The 21,369-nt window shown below is 41.9% G+C and overlaps 1 protein-coding gene across 1 annotated transcript in view; it reads left to right on the plus strand.

Annotated features, from left to right (window-relative positions):
- The window catches only part of LOC139006242 (phosphatidylinositol 3,4,5-trisphosphate 3-phosphatase TPTE2-like), an 85,183-nt gene that overhangs the window by 63,402 nt on the left and 412 nt on the right, over positions 1 to 21,369 (plus strand). The window contains exons 11-14 of the mRNA XM_070408732.1: positions 4,379 to 4,484; positions 10,825 to 10,916; positions 17,886 to 17,981; positions 19,799 to 19,869. Of these exons, the coding sequence (XP_070264833.1) occupies positions 4,379 to 4,484; positions 10,825 to 10,916; positions 17,886 to 17,981; positions 19,799 to 19,869 (365 nt within the window). The remainder of the gene's footprint in view (positions 1 to 4,378; positions 4,485 to 10,824; positions 10,917 to 17,885; positions 17,982 to 19,798; positions 19,870 to 21,369) is intronic.

Below are 21,369 nucleotides of genomic sequence, written 5' to 3' on the forward strand. Positions count from 1 at the left end.
TAACAGGGCATCACCACTCCGCCCTCTCACTGTCATCTCACAGGCGCCCACGCTCAGCACCCAGAACACCCAGACACTCCCCAAAGGACGTGAGCGCATCAGAGGGGATGTGTGCACATCCTGTGGGGGTGTTAGGCATGCCGGGTTGATGGAAGTGCGGTGGAGAGGTGGGGGCAACTTGTGCACGCCTTGGTTTGCAACTGTTGCAGGCGTGGGAGGGTGACAGTGTGCTGGGGGATGTTTGCACGCCAGGGGGGTATGTGCACACCGGAGGCCTCTGGCTTTGCAGATCCGCAAACCCCCGTGGTGCGGCCAGGAGGATGTCAGCCTGGCCTGCCACGGTGGCTGTCCCTGCGATCCTGCACCTTCTGGGCCAGGAGGCGGATCTTGCCCAGTCACTCCTGGGCACTGATGGCTGCCTCCCCACTGTGAAGGGTCACGGATCCGAGTCCCGGGACCGTGCACAGCCTCAAGCGCTGCCCCCCCCCCCCCCCCCCCGCCTGGCAGGGTCACAGATCCGGGTCCCGGACTGTGGACAGCCTCCCATGCTGCCCCCCTGCCCACAAGGTCACGGATCCGGGTTCCGGGACCACAGACAGCCTCAACCACTGCCCCCCGCCCGGCAGGGTCACTGATCCAGGTCCTGGACTGCGGACAGCCTCCCGCGGTGCCCCCCGTCCGGCAGGGTCACAGATCTGGGTCCTGGGACTGGGGACAGCCTCAAGCACTGCTGCCCCGCCCGCAAGGACATGGATCCAGGTCCCAGACTGCGGACAGCCTCAAGCACTGCCCCCCGCCTGGCAGGGTCACAGAGCCGGGTCCCAGACCGCAGACAGCCTTGCCTGCCACCGCCTGCCTTCAGTATGCAAATTAGCCGCCATCTTGTTGCTTCAGGTTGAGGGTCCCCACTGGGATGCCTGGCCAGTCTGGGTGAGGGGCTGAGGGCTGTTTTCAGGCTGGCGGGCGACTGAAGCTCCAAACCTCTCCTTTTTTTCTTTTTTTTTTTTATTCTGGCATTTATTTACCTTCTATGCCTGTCACTGGAGCTGAGAGCCAGCTTTCTCTCTGAGGCTCAGCTGCTGAAAGCAGGTTTCTGGCCTTTGTTTACCTTCTGTATTTGATACAATGTTGCAGTCTTGCTGGCTGAAGCCTGGCTGACTGAAAGCAGGTTTCTGGGGTTTTGTTTAGCTTCTATATTTGTTACAATGTTTCAAACTGCAAGCTCAGAGTGGGCAGCACAGGCGGGGAAGCTTGGCTTCCTCCGTCACTGAAGCAAGCAAGCCTCCCTGTTAGCTTCAAGCTGCCTGGCTGCCAGCCGCCATCTTGGCTGGCAGTTAATTTGCATATGGCCCTGATTAGCCAATGGGAAGGGTAGCGGCCATACGGCTAATTACCATGTTTCTCTTTTATTAGATAGGATTATATTGCACTTTTATTCGTATTATCTTATTTAATACTCAGATAACCTATATGAAATATATGCTATTATCCTTTTTTTCCTTTTAAAAGTATTTTATTATGGAAATTTTAAAACATAAAAAAATTAAGACAGTCATATTGTAAGTCTCCTGATACTCATCACAGCACTTCAGCAATCACTTGATTATGTGGCCAATCATGTTTTATCTATTTATCTCCACTTAAACACACACACACACACTCTACTCTTTAAACCAGGATTATTTTGAAGGAAATCCCAGCCACCAGATTATATTATCCTGAAAGTATATTATTATGAAATCTATCATAAAGACTCTAAAAAACCCTTACAACCATTTATCATATCTAAAAATATAATAATATTTAATAGTATAAAAGGCCTACTTTATCTTTAAATTTCCATAATTACTTTAAAATCTTTTTAAAAACTTAGTTTGTTTCAATCAGGATCCAAATAAGAGCCATATGTTTCATTTGGTTGCTATGTCTCTTAAGTCTCTTATGGTTTATAGGTTTTCCACCTCTTTTTATACCTTGTAATTTGTTTTTTGCAGAAAGTAGGACTTTTATCCTATAGAGTTTATAACATTTTAGACTTGATTGGACCATGCTAAAGGTTTTACATTCATTATCTCATTTCATATTCTCAATAACTATGAGTAGATACTGTCATGATTCCCATTTTATAGCTGGGAACTTGAGGTTTAGGGAAATTAACTTTTTAAACCAAGAATGCAAATCCAGATCTGTCAGACTCTGAAGCCTGTTATTTCGCATCCTGTGCACAGCTTCTCCTCTCTGTTGCCCCTCAGACCAAAGTGAGAACTGGTTGTGAATTCTTGAATAGAATGGATGTGGCTGTGAATGGAAGCTTTTTGGGGTGAAGTGATGTGAGCTGAATAGATACCTTTGGCCTTGGTAGCAGAACACTGCAACTGCTAGTTCAGGGGATAAGAACTCAGCCTTATCCCGTGAAACTTTCTGCCATACCCAAGGGGGGAAAAAAAGATAGCTATAGGCCATACTAGAAGTCACGCTTGAACTTACCAAAGCCCAGTCCAGCTCGAATCATGCCATTTCCATGCTCAAAATCCATAATGGCTTCTGACTGCCAATGGCAGCAAATATAATTTTTTTAACCTTGCCCTCAAGATCTATGATTTGACTTTCCAACCATTTCGTCCACTGTGTGCATTCACATGTCCCACACTCTCACACATTTGGACTGTATGCTGTTTCCCAGCTCATCAGCACTTTACACCCACATGCCATTGCTCACGTGGCCCCTTTTCCTGGAGTTCCTTTCCCTTCCCAGCCTGATAGTCTCCTACTCTTTCAGTTCTTCTACCAGGGGTGGGCAAACTTTTTGACTCAAGGGCCACAATGGGTTCTTAAACTGGACCAGAGGGCCGGAACAAAAGCATGGATGGAGTGTTTATGTGAACTAATATAAATTCAAAGTAAACATCATTACATAAAAGGGTACGGTCTTTTTTTTTTTTTTTTAGTTTTATTCATTTCAAAGGGCCGGATCCGGCCCACGGGCCGTAGTTTGCCACGGCTGTTCTAGCTCTTTGTGTTTCTTTTAGAGGTTACTTTACTTTATATTATTTTCTAGCTATTTTCAATGGTGAGTTCTCTACCCCTTTTGCCTAAAGCCCATATCTTAACCCATCTTTCCACCCTAGGAATTCCCAAGTGCCTCATAGAGTATTTCCCCTGTTTAGAGCAAGTGCTTACTAAATATATGTTGGTGTGGTGCCAGGGAGTTGGCATGAACTCCTGCTGCAGGCCCTGTAGTTTTAGGTTGTAGGAGAAGAGATAGTGACAGCAAAGCAGCTTGAGGGCCATGCTTGATTACAAGCCTTAAGCAAAAGGTAGAGAATCTGGTGGCAAGAGCTAAGGGCGTGTTAGATATAACTCCTTCAATGACTATCCTTGTACACCTTCCCTCCCCCATTTCTTCTGCAGTTTTGCAGTTTCTCTAACTTCAGTCCAGAACTGGCGCACCCTAGCTACAACAGAATCTCTCCTGATGCACTGGGATAGAAATGCAGGGCCTCAGCCTCAGGCTGAGAGCTGTGCTGGCAAGGCCCCAGGACAGAGTTCCTTCTGCGTGGGGTGGTAATTCTCAGATACCATCACATTCTGACCCTATACTGCTGGCCATTCTGTATGGACTACATTTCATCCATCCCTGAGTTAAGGACTTGCACGAGACTTTCTCTTTGCTGGCCCTTTCTGATGGAAAGTATGGCAGTCAATTTTATTAACACTTCCCAGTGGGTGGGGCAGAGTCGATACATTTTTTAGTCCAGTTGATTCAGTACCAGAACTCTTCAAAAAGAGTAAGCAGCCTGCCATAGAGAAGGACTAGGCTAAGAGAATTCCCAGGGCTTCCTTGCAAAAACAAAATTGGAGAAGTGGAAAGTGAAAAAGCTTCAGCTGGCAGAGACAAGAGAATGTGTATCTACCACTGGCCTGTGGAGGGCTTCCTCTTGAGTTTTTACATCTGCTCCCTCATGCCTAGAAGGCTACTCACCACCAAACCACAAACTTTCCTTTAATGCAGTCACAACTAGGTCTCTGACCTCACATAGATTTGTTCTCATTTGTTTCATGCTCAAAATCCATAGTGGCTCCTTAACTGTTTCCTGCTGGGATGCTGCTGTCTTGTTGGTTCTGGTTAGCTGCTCTCTCAATCATAGGAGCCTGTCAGCAGCACCTGGCTCCTTCCTTGTTACTCCTCCACCATGTTTTTTAAGGTAGATATTCAGTCATGAGGCAACCTCCATAAAAATGAAGTTATATAATGGCACCCAATAAATGTTCTCTTAATTAATTACTCTACTTAAATTCTATGTAAAAAAATCAGATATGCTGACTTTAGACTTTTCATCTCCACTTAAATGAAGACTTCTGTGTGTGTTTTTTCCAGAATAGGTATGTTGGATATTTTGAAGATGTGAAAAATATTTATAACTTGACTCTCCCTCCAAGAAAAATACTTAGGATAAAAAAATTTGTTATTTATTCAATTCATGGTAAGTGCTTTAAATATTATTGGAGAATTGGGCAGGTGGGCAGTGTTCTTACTATTTGGGAGGATTTTGCTCACATTTATACATACAGAGAATCCCAACTCTGAACTATCTTGTATATCCTCATACATGAACCTCTCCCCCTGGAATGGCCATAAGCTCACCCTTAGAGGAACTGGGGAAGCAGGGCGTGGTGTGGAAGGGATGTCATTAGGTCTGCACCTCATTCTCCCCTGCAGAGGTGCATCAGGGGCAAGGCTCCCAAATCCTTAAAGCAGCAGCCAGACTGTGGCCCACTAGGAGGGTGGCGTGCTGGGCCTCTCACTCATGGTGTGGTGCCAGGGAGTTGGTATCCACCCAGATGGCTTAGTGTTTAGTCTTCTGAGGAGTCACACAAAATAGGATCTGAAAATAGATATTTTTAACATTTCATCCAATTATTCAGAAATTTAAAAATCCTTAAAAATACATAAAACTGCATGGTCAGAAAATAAATTAAAATTGTTAGTTAAAATATAAAGTACTTTTTTTAGTTTATGTGCATACACGCCGCCGCCCCCCCCCCCCCCCCCCCACACACACACCACCACCACCACTTCTTGTTGGCAGTGAGGAATTTTAATAGATTACCACAAACAGATTACATAGTTTTCTGACTTCTGAAAACAACTTCAACTCAGTACGTTGCCTGTGTGGAACATTTTGGTCTAGATTTCCAAACAAGCATTGTTCAGGCAGACCTGTGAAACACAGCCTGTTGTGACAGGATGCCGCCCGTGTATATAAATGAACAACTGTTGGTGAAAAGGCTTTGTAGATGGCATTCCTCTGCAAAGACCATTGTGACTGGGTCAAGGGATGTGAGGGATTGCGCAGAACAGGGCTGTAGGGGAGCTGAATGGAACTCCAGCCCTGGCCAGGCCTCCCCAGGTAGAGCCAGGCTTGGCCAGCAGGTGCTAGAAGATAGAGGATAGCAGTACCTTGCTTCTTCCTTCCCACACAAAGTGGCGCCCTGCAAATAGAGCTAGACGGCTTTCTTCTGCAGTGAGGAAGGCAGCACATTTGGCTGTTGGAGCAACTACTTCCACTCAGAAATTTAATCCCAAATGTAAAACCAACTTAGTGGCCTGAGAACCGCTATGGTACCTGAATATATACTCAGCCTCAGCTTCCTCTTTGTTTTTTTTGTTTTGTTTTTTTTAATCTTTATTGTTCAGATTATTACATTTGTTCCTCTTTTTCCCCCCATAACTCCCCTCCTTCCAGCTCCCACCCCACCCTCCACCCTCACTCCCCACCCACTGAGTTCATCCATGGGTGCATGATTTTTGTCCAGTCTCTTCCCGAATCTCCCATTCCCCTTTCCCCCCCAAGAATAGTCAGTCCATTCCCTTTCTATGTCCCTGATTCATTATAGTCACCAGTTCATTCTGTACATCAGGTTATTTATTCACTTGATTCTTAGATTCATTTGTTGATAGATGCATATTTGTTGTTCATAATTTGTATCTTTACCTTTTTCTTCTTCTTCCCCTTCTTAAAGGATACCTTTCAGCATTTCATATAATACTGGTTTGGCGGTGATGAACTCCTTTAGTTTTTCCTTATCTGTGAAGCTCTTTATCTGACCTTCAATTCTGAATGATAGCTTTGCTGGATAAAGTAATCTTGGTTGTAGGTTCTTGGTATTCAGCACTTTGAATATTTCTTGCCATTCCCTTCTGGCCTGCAAAGTTTCTGTTGAGAAATCAGCTGACAGTCGTATGGGTATTCCCTTGTAGGTAATTGAGCCTCTTTCTCTTGCTGCTTTTAAGATTTTCTCTTTGTCTTTTGCTCTTGGCATTTTAATGATGATGTGTCTTGGTATGGTCCTCTTTGGATTCCTTTTGTTTGGGGTTCTCTGCGCTTCTTGGACCTGTAAGTCCATTTCTTTCTCCAGGTGGGGGAAGTTTTCTGCCATTATTTCTTGAAATAGGTTTTCAATATCTTGCTGTCTCTCATCTTCTGGGACTCCAATGACTCTGATATTAGTCCGCTTAAAGCTGTCCCAGAGGCTCCTTACACTATCTTCACACTTTCGGATTCTTTTTTCATTATGCTTTTCCAATTGGGTGTTTTTTGTCGAATCTTTGGTTTGATTCTTGCACTCCTCTGGTCTGCTATTGGGTATAATATTCTTTATTTCAGTCCGTGTATGCTTACTTTCTAATTTCTTTATCGTAGCATCGAGGGTCTCATTAGTTTTCGTGAGGCTCTGCACGAATTTATAGCAAGCCCTCAAAATTGCGATTCTTAGCTCCATATCCTCCATTTCTGTCATGTTTTTTTGTCTCCGCATCTTTTATGCTTTCTTGGTGCACCCCCTTGTGGTCTCTGTGCGCAGTCTTGTTCTAGCGAAGCCTTAATTGTTGTAGTTAACACTAGAGGGATTTGACCACCAGGCCGACTGGCTGTGGAAATCAGCTGTGGGAAAACTTCAGTCCTCAGGGGAGGTGCTAGTCCAGCCCTTGCCTGAGGCGGTCGGCAAATGGTTGTGCGCAGGGTTTGGGCGGGGCGGGCTCAACAGGGCGGGGGGGAGGGAGCAGCTATGGCCGCTCTCAGTCCGTCCCCAGGGGCTCTGCCTCTCTGTCCCAGCAATCGCTGCAAACCTCGGAGGGGCCGTAGCCAGACAGTCCCGCTTCTCCCGTTTGAGTCTGGGTCCCTAGAGACTCGCCCGGATCTGTAGCCCAGAGTCTGAGATTCGCTCCTGATTGAAAACGACAATCTCGCCCTCAGCCGCCAGCCCGCTTTGCGCGCGCACCCTCACCACCGCACCGCCGTACCTTTAAATTTTCCACACTGCGCCTCCGCTGAGCGTCGGAATGCTGTTGTTTTTGCTTCTAGTTGAAGAGACTCTCCTCAGCCAGCCTTCCCGTGGTTCTGGTTGATGTCCGCTCCGACTTTTAGTTGTATTTTTGAAGTGGTTGTCCACGGCGGGCAGTCTCCGGTGTTTACCTATGCCGCCATCTTCGATTCTCCTCAGCTTCCTCTTTGTTAACCATGGGAGCAACAGTATCTATACAAAGCTCTGTGAGCATTAAACTATTCCAAACAGGCAAACCAGCATTTAGTCTAAGGAGTTTTAATGCATCGCTTTAATATGAACAATGGGAATAGGAATAGATTCTCAAAATTCTAAGCTTCAAAATGTTTTTAAGTAAGGTCTAGAATGTCACATGTTGCCTTAATCTGATATTATATTTTAAGACCGTCACTTCTCTCTTAATATTTTGAATTTTTCTTAAACTCTGTGGAGACATTGTTTAGTAAAATGTACAGCTCACACCTGGAGGACAGCAGCGCTAACCCAAACGTTTGAGTACTGCGGTGAGAGCTGGTGGAGAGTTCCACGGGGCTGGTTTCCATTCAGGCTAACATAAAATAGCGGATTTTAAAAGTCCTATTTGAGATCCCTCAGGAAGACTTCCAGAGAGCATGTTTTGGCCTCAGCGCTGGTCAGTACAGTTGGGTCTAGGCTTGCAGGGCCAACTTACGAAGGCCGATGTGGTAAGTTAAGATTCTTGCTGCACCCAATTAAACAATCAGGTCAAACTAATGGCCTCAGCCCTCTTTTGAAATAAGATAATTTTTATGATCACAACAGAAAGGTGATGGGGAGAAAAAAGTGTGAAAGACTTTGAAATGGCCAATATCTAGTGCACTTTCTGGGTTGTCTCCACCTCCCATGGTCTTGAAACTATTTTACAACTTTGTAAGTTGTAAAAACCTCATATTAATGAACAACATTTTTACACATAGAAATAGAAATGCAGCCGAAACCGGTTTGGCTCAGTGGATAGAGTGTCAGCCTGCGGACTGAAGGGTCCCAGGTTCGATTCCGGTCAAGGGCATGTACCTGGGTTGTGGGCACATCCCCAGTAGGAGGTGTGCAGGAGGCAGCTGATCGATGTTTCTCTCTCTCATTGATGTTTCTAACTATCTCTCTCCCTTCCTCTCTGTAAAAAATCAATAAAATATATTTTAAAAAAAAGAAATAGAAATGCAAATTAATTGTGCCTGGTGTAATGCAATTGATTATTGACCCATTTAGTGTCTATTTGTAGATTCATTTATTCCTTCCTTATCTGCTATAAATGTGCAGTATTTTGAACTAGCTATAACATCATACTTATTAATGAATATTTCCTTATTAATGAATGAGTTAAATAATTTTTGACATGTATTTCAAAAACGGAAGATACAGGACAATTCTATCATATGCAACAATTTCTGTAAAACAAAAAAGAAAATAAATGTGTTCATATTTGTGTGTGTCTGTATTGGTAAAATGTGTGGGAGGATATATTTTTATACTTAATTATAGAAGCATAAAACAAGATAGTGGTTATCTATTTGGGGGTGGAGAATTAACTAGGTGTGGAATGGGTGAGAGACTTTTCACTTCATGTCTTTTTACCTTTAATTTTTAAATCATGTAATTATTTAAAAAATTCTAAATGTGTTGTAATTCAAACTTTTAAATCAATGCCCTTTTCTTATCATGTGATATTTGACTTAGTTTAAATTTGTATTTCACTGGTTTTTGGTAGGCATCCTTAGAAAGAAGCTCTGCAGCTAGGATGGTACTGAGGGAACTGAGGCAGAGAAACTATGATCCTAATGACAAGTTAATGATATGGTGTTAGAACAAAATGAAATGAAAACAAAGCAAACATAATATAAGGCGAATAGTCAAGAATGATCGAGATATGACTTTATTAGAATATTTGTTTCACTTCTGTACCTTTAGTTCTGTGCATATTTAAGTAAAATGTGCAGGGTTGAGCGAAAGCAATAAAACTTGATTGGAAGCTTGAAAAACTAGCCCTTTGAGGAAATGCTAAAGAAAGTGGATCATTTGAATTGAAAAAAGGATCAAGAAACCATTTGTTTATAAATGTACACTTAACACCACTGGAATCCTATATTTTGTGTATCCTATATTTTCCCAGAAACTGCTCCCTAGGAACTAAAGAAAGAGGAATTTAGACTGTTACTAAGAAACATCATGATTTGAATTCTGAAGAAAGAAACACATTAGCAAGAAAAGTTACAAGTCACTTTCCCTAATTTCTTTTTTTCTAGAAAGACAAATCTCAGAAGCCGAACTATGTCTCTTCTCCAGACTTATAAAGTCTGCTTTAGGAGACAGAATTGGCTTGAAGCCTTGTCTTTCAGAGACAAAATTCATGCACCCAAGTTATTTTATATTGATACTAGAGGCCCGGTACATGAAGATTCGTGAACTGGGGTTGGGTCCCTCAGGCCGACCTGCACCCTCTCCAATCTGGGAGCCCTCAGGGGAGCCCTCTCCAATCCAGGAGTTTTTTTCTGTCTTTGCAATCATATGAGTGAATTGTCTGAGACCCCAACCCAGTTTGGTTTGTTGCTCACAGAATAATAAAGGCATTTTTTTTTCTTTGCTTCATTGGTGGAGATTTCCTGGAAGTTTTAGGATAGCTTCTCTTTAATTTTTCCTAGACACTCTGATTTTACTTATGTCTCTCACCTTTGCTTTCCCTCCATCCCCCACCGCAACAGTAACTTGCTCCAGGCTCACTTTGCTCTAGTACAGGGGTGGGCAAACTTTTTGACTCGAGGCCACAATGGGTTCTTAAACTAGACCGGAGGGCCGGAACAAAAGCATGGATGGAGTGTTTGTGTGAACTAATATAAATTCAAAGTAAACATCATTACATAAAAGGGTACGGTCTTTTTTTTTTTTAGTTTTATTCATTTCAAACTGGCCGGATCCGGCCCACAGGCCGTAGTTTGCCCACAGCTGCTCTAGTATCTAGGAGATCCATCTGCCACCAGAACTACAATTCCCAGCATTCCTGGTGCTCCCCACGCTCTTGGTTTTCCCTTCCTGCTCTGTCTCCATCCCATGGCCTCCCACTATGCCAATTCCTCTAAGCCACCAGCTCTCCCTCTCTGCTCTCTGTCTGGTGGCTTGGGGAGCCAAGTTCCCCAAGCTGCTCCACTCTCTGCCGGCTCTCCCGCTCTGCTCTCCGCCCGGTGGCTTGGGGGAGCGACCAAGGGAGCCATGTCCCCCCAAGCTGCTGGTTCTCCTGCTCTGCTCTCTGCCTGGCACCTGTGGATGCAAATTAACCTGCCATCTTTGTTGGGTTAATTTGCATACTCACCCCTGATTGGCTAGTGAGATCAGCAGAGGGATGGTCAATTTACATATTTCTCTTTTATTATACAGGATATTGTTACCTGGGATTTCCTCTCTTTTTAATTTATAATGTTAATTGTTGAGACTTTTTGATCTTTACTCTAACTTTTTATTTTCATTCAGGTGTTGGAAAAGGCAACGGTGATGATCTAAAAGTGAAAATAATAATGCGTCAAAAGATTGCCTTTTTCTGTTCTGCTTCCAAAAACTGTAGGGTAAGAGAAAGTATGTGAACTGGAAAAGCACTGCTTTACATCGCAATGTTAGATCAGTATGTTGACCTCCCACAGCCCTTGCTCGCCACAAGGAGAGGCCATGATGCTTTTTGATTCCTATGCAACTTGGTGCCCCTGGGTTTGAATGCAGTCAGAGCTAAATTAAACTCACTGTTCAAAATAGATTTTTCAGAGCATGTTCCAGAATATATTTTCAGCTCAGAGTGTTGCCTTGGTTTTCATATTTGCACAATGCCAAGCATGTTACCATGAATCTATCAGAGTTTTAAATTCATGTACCTGTTCTATCTCTAGTCATTTTTAGCCAGACCTTTTTTTCTTGGTCATTTTTATTATATGGCGCTGACTCTGAAATTTTAGTATGCATATCAATCACCTCTGAGCTTATAAAGAAGCAGATTTCTAGGTTGTACACCAAAGTATGATTGAGGAAATTTGGAATGAGACCCGGGAATCTAGATTTAGCAATGTCTCAGGTGATTCTAACTCAGACGTCTCGTGGGACTGCACTATGAGAAAAAAAAATGACATTGCAAAAGACCCAAAGCAATGGGACCTGGTAGTCAGTTTTTATTTTTGGTGAGTACAGTGAACTTGATTGATGGCGCATGACAAGGTGGAGTTCCCTAAGCCCTCCCATTCTTCAGGAAGTCTGGGATGGAAACTATGGAGGTGAGGAGGTTCTCAATGTGTTGGGGGACTGGTTGGGGGCAAGGACTCCCCAGCAGTGAGGGCCTCTCTTTCTCTCGCTGGGGCTCCTGGTCCAGGGGCTCTTACTAGGGAGGTCATGTGGACCATAAGGCTCACCACTCTAATGCTGTAGCCAAATTCATCGTCAAAAGAGGGAATGAGCTTGACAAAGTGAACATTGAGGGCAATGCCAGCTCCAGCAAAAATAAAAGGTGAAGGAGTGGTTGTCACTGTTAAAGTCACAGGTGACAACCAGGTCCTCAGTATCACCCAGGATGCCCTTGAGAGGGCCCTCTGATGCTTGCTTCACTGCTTTTTTGATGTCATCACATTTAGTAGCTTTTCCCAGGTGGCAGGTCAGATCTATATTTTCCTAAATATTGAAAAAATATCTAAGACTACAGACCTTTTCTGAAACAACAAGAAAGCTTCCTTCATGGGTCTAAGAAATACAAACTTTGAAAATTCTCAGGCTTGTCTCTAGTTCCCCTCTTACCTCTCCAACACCATTTCTTTCCGTTCTTTTTGCCCCTCCCCTGACAGAGGGCACTAACCCAGGCCTGATCTTTGGCTTTCTGTTCTAACCTCTGTACATACTCTATTCTTGATTCCGCTCATCCATTTTTCTGCTTTAAACTATACATTTTTTTCTCTCATTCACGCAACACAGCATCCACTGTGTGGTAGATGTAGGAGTTACAACATGGACAGTCTCTGCTCCTATAATTCAAACACATCATATTTCCTCAGGCAAGGGAAACAAAAGAAAAAAATAAACAAATTGGACTACAACAAACTAAAAAGTGTTTGCACAGCAAAGGAAACCATCAACAAAATGAAAAGACAACTTACTGAATGAATGGGAGAACATATTTGCTGATACATCTAATAAGGGGTTACTATCCACAATTTTATAAAGAACTTATAAAACTCAACACACACAAAAAAAAACAATTAAATTTAAAAATGGACAACGGACCTGAATAGACACTTCTCTAAAGAGGACTTACAGATGGCCAATAGACATATGAAAAAGTGATCAATGTCACTAATCATCAGAGAAATGCAAATTAAAACCACAATGACATATCACCTCATATATGCCAGAATGGCTATCATCAATAAATTCACAAACAACAAGTGTTGGCAAGGATGTGGAGAAAAGGGACCCCTTGTGCACTGTTGGTGGGGATGCAGACTGGTGCAGCCACTGTGGAAAGCAGTATGTAGGTTCCTCAAATAATTAAAAGTGGAAGTGCCTTATGAACCAGCAATTCCACTTCTGGAAATTTATCCAAAGAAACCCAAAACATTAATAATTCAAAATAATATACACGCCCCTATGTTTACTGCAGCATTATTTACTAGATAAGATCTGGAAACAGCCCAAGTGCCCATCAATAGATGAGTGGATTAAAAAGCTGTGGTACATTTATTTGTTTAATTAAATCTTTATTGTTCAGATTATTACAGTTGTTCCTTTTTTTCCCCCCATAGCTCCCATCCACCCGGTTCCCACCCCACCCTCTGCCCTTACCCACATCCCCACTGTCCTCATCCATAGGTGTACGATTTTTGTCCAGTCTCTTCCTGCACCCCCACACCCCTTTCCACCCTGAGAATAGTCAGTCCACTCCCTTTCTATGCCCCTGATTTTATTATATTCACCAGTTTACTCTGCTCATCAGATTATTTATTCACTTGATTTTTAGATTCACTTGTTGATAGATGTGTATTTGTTGTTCATAATTTGTATCTTTACCTTTTTCTTCTTCTTCCTCTTCTTAAAGGATACCTTTCAGCATTTCATATAATACTGGTTTGGTGGTGATGAACTCCTTTAGCTTTTTCTTATCTGTGAAGCTCTTTATCTGACTTTCAATTCTGAATGATAGCTTTGCTGGGTAAAGTAATCTTGGTTGTAGGTTCTTGCTATTCATCACTTTGAATATTTCTTGCCACTCCCTTCTGGCCTGCATAGTTTCTGTTGAGAAATCAGCTGACAGTCGTATGGGTACTCCCTTTTAGGTAACTGACTGTTTTTCTCTTGCTGCTTTTGAGATTCTCTCTTTGTCTTTTGCTCTTGGCATTTTAATTATGATGTGTCTTGGTGTGGTCCTCTTTGGATTCCTTTTGTTTGGGGTTCTCTGCACTTCCTGGACTTGTAAGTCTATTTCTTTCACCAGGTAGGGGAAGTTTTCTGTCATTATTTCTTCAAATAGGTTTTCAATATCTTGCTCTCTCTCTTCTTCTGGCACCCCCATAATTCAGATGTTGGTATGCTTGAAGTTGTCCCAGAGGCTCCTTACACTATCTTCATATTTTTGGATTCTTTTTTCTTTTTGCTTTTCCAGTTGGGTGTTTTTTGCTTCTTTGTATTTCAAATCTTTAACTTGATTCTTGCGATCCTCTAGTCTGCTGTTGGAACTCTGTATAATATTCTTTATTTCAGTCAGTGTATGCTTAATTTCTAGTTGGTCCTTTTTCATAACCTCCAGGGTCTCACTAGATTTCTTGAGGGTTCTCACTAAATTTATCGGCGGTTTCTAGAAAGTTCTTGAAAAACCTTAGAAGTGTGGTTTTGAACTCTATATCCAGTAGTTTGCTTTCCTCCATTTCTGTCATTTGTGACCTGTTTCTTTGTCTCCACATTTTGGCTGCTTCCCTGTGTTGATAGAGTGGCTTTGTGTGCTAGGTGTCCTATAGGGCCCAGTGGCTCAGCCTCCCCAATTACCTGAGGTGGACACTCTTGGTGCACCCCTTTGTGGGATGAGTGCACAGTCTTGTTGTAGTTAAGCCTTGATTGTTGTAGGTATCACTGGGAGGAATTGACCTCCAGGCCAATTGGCTGTGAGAATCAGCTGTGTTTACAGTGGGAGAACTTCTGTGCTGGAGACACCCTTCTGGGGCAAGACTTGCTTCAGTGGGGCTTTGGTGCTCACTGAGTCTGCCCCCTGAGTGTGTCCCTTATGGATCTGAGGAGTTGTAATCTGGATGGTCCCACTCTGACCACTGGGTACACTGGCTCTTGGATCTCTAAGGAGGTGCTAATTTAGCCTCTGCCTGAGGCTACCCAGCAGGAGCTATGGAGAGATTTGCAGATTCCTCTTCTTTGGGGTTTGGAGGTGCCCAGATGAGGCCCAGCTGTGAAGCAATGCAAGCTTCTGTGGGGCCTTGAGCCTTCTTTTGGATGTTCTGGGTCTCTCTGACCCAGCTGCAGTTTGTTAGGTAATTTTCAGCTTGCAAAGGGCCAGGCCTTTCATATGCAAAAGCCTCTGGGCACAGCTTGGGTGCGGCGGGGTCTCAGGGAATCAACAGGGTGGAGCAAACAGCTATGGCTGATCCTCAGTCCTACCCTAAGAGGCCTCGCGTCTCAGTGTCCAGGTAATTGCTGCAAGCACCTCTGAGAGAAAGCCGCCCTCAAGTTCTGACTGATGCCAGACAGTCCAGTTTCTCCCCATATGAGTCTGGGTCCCCAGAGACTCAACTGGAACTGGAGTTCAGAGCAGTCTGGGGCTTGTGTCTCCCTCCCGATTGAAAAAGACAACTGTGTCCTCAGTTGCCAGCCCTTTCCATGTGCGCCTCTGTACTTCTGCACTTTACTTCCGCACCTCCTCTGAGTTTCAGTGTGCTTTTCTTTTTCCTTCTAGTTGTAGAATTTCCACTCAGCCAGCCTTCCTGTGGTTCTGGATGATGTCCGTTTTGTCTTTTAGTTGTATTTTTGAAGTGGTTGTGCGAGGCAGCAATTTCCCGTGTTTACCTATGTCGCCATCTTGGTTTCTCAGCTGTGGTACATTTAAACAATGAAATGTTACTTGGCGGTAAAAAAGAAGGAATTCTTGTCTTTTGGGGACAGCATGGATGATCCTAGAGATTATTATGCTAAGTGGAATAAGCCAATGAGAAAAAGGCAAGTACCATATGATTTCACTCGTATGTGGAATCTAATGAACAAACTGAACTAATAAGCAAAGTAGAGACACACTCATGGATAGAGAGCAGGCTGACACCTGTCAGGGGGAGGGGTGGTGGGATTGAGAAAAAAAGGAAAAAAGAGAGAGAAAAACTCATGGACACAGACAACAGTGTGGTGATTGCCTGGGGGAGGAAAAGTGGGGGCAGGTGGAGGAGATTATAGGGAGGATAAATGGTGATGGACAAAGACTTGACTTGGGGTGGTGAACACACAATAGTATATGATAATGTATTGCAGAGTTGTGCACCTGGAACATATATAATTGTTTAACCAGTGTCATCCCAATAAATTCAATAAAAACGAAAAAATATATTTATCAAATGAGTTTTTCTTCTGCTTCTGAAAATGGCACTAGCATTCTCTCACTCAGGCCTTCAAATTTGGTATTATCTTTGATCCTCTCTTTCTCTTGGCCCCCTAAATCCTGCTGATTATACCGTCGAAATCTCTTTTTCTTTCTGTTCCTATTGCCACTACCTAGTCCAGGACCTCATTTGCTCATGCCTAGATTCTATAGTCATCCCTTTACCTTTTTTCCCCCTCCTTATACAGTGCATACATAGAGTCCTACAATATGCATCCTGAAATACTGCTCTCATTGTGAAAAGTTGTAGGTAGAGCAGAAGACACACTGTGTGCCAATAGTCAAAGACAGTTAATATCTCAATATTCTTATCTGTAAAATAAAGATTACGTTTCAAGTATTGTGAGGATTGAATTGGTTAATATATGTGAAACTCCTTTATAAACTATAAATTACTAAGTAAATGTTATCCTACATAATAAAAGCCTAGGTGGCGTCGTATGATGCCTTCATGTGACGTCATCACAAGATGGCCGCCACAAGGTGGCCGGCAGGAGAGGGCAGTTGTGGGCAATCAGGCCAGCAGGGGAGAGCAGTTGGGGGTGAACAGGCCAGCAGGGGAGGGAAGTTGGGGGCGATCAGGCCGACAGGGGAGCAGTTAGGCATCAATCAGGTTGGCAGGGGAGCAGTTGGGGGTGATCAGGCAGGCAGGCAGACGAGCGGTTAGGAGCCAGCAGTCCCCAATTGTGAGAGGGATGTCCCTGCAGAATTGGGCCTAAACTGGCAGTCGGACATCCCCCAAGGGGTCCCAGATTGGAGAGAGTGCAGGTCAGGTTGAGGGACACCCCGACCCCCCCACCCCCCGCATGCATGAATTTCGTGCACCAGGCCTCTAGTGTGTAATAATGATCAGGCCACTGTGTCACATAGGAATTGCCCCACATACTCTTTAATAACTTCTTTCTTATTTTCCTGGCTCTTGAACTCTCAAGATACAACCCTATGATATTTGAGATCATTTCCATTAGTAATTTGGCCTGCAGATTCAAGTAGCCTGGGACCCTTCTGGTCCTTGGAACACAACTCTAATTTCTATTTCATGTTTCTGCAGGTCTTTTCTCCTCCTTCCCCTTCCCCCACCAACCCCCATCCCTACTGGGTTCTCTTTTCATATCTCCTCTACATTTACGTAAATCCTTCCATTCCCAACTCAAGTTCTGCCTCTTCAAAGAAGCTTTCTCATCCTATACCTCCTGTTAACCTCCCCAAGCATGCAACAGCACACTCAGTCTTCATCATACAGCTCAACACATAATTATAATGCCATTCTACTATCATTCCTTATGTGTATAGCTCCCTGAATTTTCAACTGAGTCTGCACCTTCTTTTGTATTTTTCTAAAGCCTAGCATAGACCTTTCTCATTGTGGGTGGCACTATTACACAAGGGTGAATCAATAACAAAGAAATACTTACTATAGCTTCAAAGTTGTTCATTCCAGAGACTTGGCCTATCTTTGGTAACTTCATCTAGCAGTCTGCTATTGGACAAGGCCCATGATCCCATAGGCAAATAACATTTTTAACAAAGCATGACAGTTATTCTTTGCTTTTTGAATGTGAATGCCAGCTTTAAAATTGAGCTTCTTAGTGTATTCCCAACATATGAAAATCAGGTGACACACAGTCAATATTAATGTTTAGTTGGTGAAACTTTAATAGAAAATTGAATACTTTGCTTTTCAACAGTGCCCCATCATAACCCTCAAACATATTGGCTTTTTAAAAAGGTAAACAAGTATTGCAACTTTATAGAAACAATGATTAACATTTATTTATACATGTAGTGATAGGGCTATGAGACCAAGAGTACTTGGTAAATATAGGAAGCCTCAATAAGTAAACATGAACTTCCCTGTTATACTTTCTATCTCATTATCAGCTATCTCATTATTTGAATTCCATGTGTTCATTCACAGGTAGTTCATGATATTGAAAGGGACAGAGTAATAATTCATCTATGCAACTGTCCAATTCTGTATGATGATGTAAAAGTGCAATTTCTGTCTTCTTCAGTGAGTAATCAAGAAACAACCTATGCTGTTATTCTTGTTTGGTTTTTTGAATAATTCTGGCTTCAGATTTCCATTGCTACATATCTCAACAAGGGAGATGATAAATGTCAACTCCTAACCAGGAAGGAAGAAAAAAACAAGTCAGATCCATAACACTTTTTTTAAAGAACATATGTAATTTTAAAATTTTGCTCATTTGTTTTTCTAATTTCTATACAATATGTATGTATTAATTTTCACATAAGTAACACAAAAACTAAGATGTAAAAAAAGACAAAGATATGTTTTACTGCATAGAATTGTCAAATTTTTGTTTTATATTTTATACATTTAAAACACATTGCTCCCCATAATTTTTTAAATACTTGAAAATGAAGATTTTACTTTCTTCTGAATTGTTATATAATACATTATAAATAGTATTTTAATACAATGTTTACTTTATAAAAAATCCAATATTTACTTTATGAAAAATAAGAATTCTGCTGTCATTACTGTGCCATGAGTGTATAATTTATATTGACCAGTCATAAAATGTATGTCTGGGCATTACTCTGTATATAACACATTTCTAATCTCAATAGTTTCAATTAATTTTCCTGTAAAACCAACCAAAGCTTCCAATAAGAAACTATCTCCATCAATTAACAAGTTTTTTTGGTTAATCCTCAGCTGAGGATATTTTTTCCATTGATTTTTTTTTCTTTTAGAGAGAGTGGAAGGGAAGTAGGACAGAGGGAGGGAGCAAGGATGGGGGGAGAAATGTCAATGTGAGAGAGACACATGGTTGCCTCCGACATACACCCCAACTGGGAATGGGAATTGAACCTGCAACCCAGGTACATGCCCTTGATTGGGAATCGAACCTGCAACCCTTCAGTGCTCTGGCAGATACTCTAACCACCCGCCACACCAGCCAGGGTTGTGTCCATTGATTTAAAACATATTTCCTGTGACCTCCTTTAGCCCCTGCTTTCTCCCTGTTAGGGGAGAATCTACTACTAGTAAGTATTGAAATGGTAAATGTGTTAAAGCAAGTGACCTGGATAGTTCCCATATTGGATGGTTACCCCTTGAATAATGGAGCCAGTCTGAATTCTCTCTCAATCATTGACCTCTAAGCTGAAAGACTGGTGAAGAGCACTGGCCCAGAGGATGCTAATACTATCTGGCCTTTATGATTTTCAAGGGCCATGAAGTAAAAGCACTTTCAAAAAATTTAGGTATTTCTATCATCATTAATAATGATAGTTAATTATATAATAGCGGCTCCTTGTAGGAATGGATGATATATTTGTGCATAACTAGGCATAGGTCCTTAATAGATTCTGCTTAGCACTGTCTAAACCAGATAAAATGCATAAATGTCCATCATAGAAAAGATACATGCCTGGCCTGTGTGGCTCAGTGGTTGAGTGCCAACCTATGAACCAGAAGGTCATGGTTCAATTCCCAGGTTGCGGGCTCAGTCTCCAGTGGAGGATGTGAAGGAGGCAGCCCTTCAATGATTCTCTCATCATTGATGTTTCTATCTCTCCCTCTTCCTTCCTCTCTGAAATCAATAAAAACATTTTAAAAAAAGAAAAGATACATTTCCTTGAAAATTTTGATAGAAACAGTGATCCCTGAAAGCCTCCTCCCTTGTGTCCTCGGTGTCATGTAGTAGAGTATAAATGCTGCACATTTAATGGCTGCGATTGTTTGATAAATATATAAATGAATAAAGGAAGGAATTGTAATCCCTGTTGGGTGATTAGTTTTTGGTATCACTTTTATTATGAAGAATAACTTTCTTTTTTAAATCCATGTATTTTTAGGATCTTCCTAAATACTATGACAACTGCCCCTTTTACTTTTGGTTCCACACATCCTTTATAGAAAATAACAGGTATGGTTTATTATATAACCCAGTAGAAATAGCCTTATCTTCAATGTTTGTGTACGGTGTAATAGCAAGTCTTTTGCTGATTGCCATAAACTTGGTTTACAGAAACCAAAAAAATCCTCAAGTCACCATTCTTCATTCACATACTCATTTAATCTGGTTCTTATAAGAATATGGTTATTCTTGAGATTTGCATTATCCTCAAGGCCATGCCATAGGACTGTGTTATAAGTTAAAACATATTATAATCAGATCTTGAATGTGGTAATAAATCCAGCAGTTTGAGTTTGCTCAGTACCTTAAATAGGACAGATCCCCAGTATATGTTCATTTATTGATGACTGACCACCACCAAATTCTGTGCAAAAGTAAGGTGTCACCTGGCGGTGGCGGGGGGGTGGGGGTGGGGATTAGGGGAGGGGCAGCTACAGCTACTTTAAAAGGTAATTGGCACACTTTTTTTCTAGGACAGAAGTCATAAGACATAGTGTCTGTGAAGACAGCTAAAAAAAATCATTCATAGTGTGTGCTCTCTCTCTTTTCCAGAACACAACCTAGCCTCTTCTCCCTTTTTTGTCCCTCAAAGCGAGTATCTTCTCCCTTTTCCTTCTAAGCTCCAAGGGCCCTTCTACTATTACTGTAACTTTCTAAATAAATTTTACCTTATAATTTTTTAAAAATCATTAATAGTCTCACATTTAAACGTGATTTCTAATAACTAAATTGGGAACCACTTTTAAAAAGGTAAATATTAATTGATTTGAAGATTATTATTCCAAAGAAACTTCTGGAAACTCATTCCTGAGTCTAGAAATTCTCCACTTTAAATATTTGTTTCATGGTGCTGAAACAAATTTAAGATTATTGCTATCACAATACCACCCAACACAAAAGAAAAAATAATGTTAAAAAACTCATGCAGATGAGTTTTGAAGCAGTTGTGATTGTATTTGGCATGAATTGATAGTTCTCATTACATAAACCTAGCCTATTCTTCAAATATGAACTGTATCTACTCACACTTGAGTCCAGTAAGGCAACAGGAAATTGAGCATCTAATCTACATACTTATAATGTACACACATTTAATGGATTTGGATAGAGTGAATTTTAGATTGAAAATTTTTTAACCAGTTTCCTTCCCTGGATGTATACAAATAATAAACTTTAACTCACAACAGAGGCAAAATCTCTCAAATAGATATCTGGGTGGAACTTCATTAGGTGGGACGCCTACGAAGTGGTAATTGCTAAATAAGGACACTTTTTTTTTCCTTTTAAAAGACCATGTTCATATTAGAGAGACAACCACAGTCAGACACTTTCCTCCTCATTTTTACATGTTTCTAAAGATTTCTTCAACATTGAAGTGTCCATACTACTTGGTAAAGCTGTTTTTATTAGTTATGAGATTGTTATCAGCTAAAATGCCAACTTAATCATTGAAAAGAAACTCAGTATTTTATTTCTGGTTTTAATACACACCTATTCTTCTCTGGCTGA

The sequence above is a fragment of the Myotis yumanensis genome, unplaced genomic scaffold (assembly GCF_028538775.1).
Source record: "Myotis yumanensis isolate MYYU_CA2020_CCGP unplaced genomic scaffold, mMyoYum1.0.hap1 SCAF_3, whole genome shotgun sequence".
NCBI lineage: Eukaryota > Metazoa > Chordata > Mammalia > Chiroptera > Vespertilionidae > Myotis > Myotis yumanensis.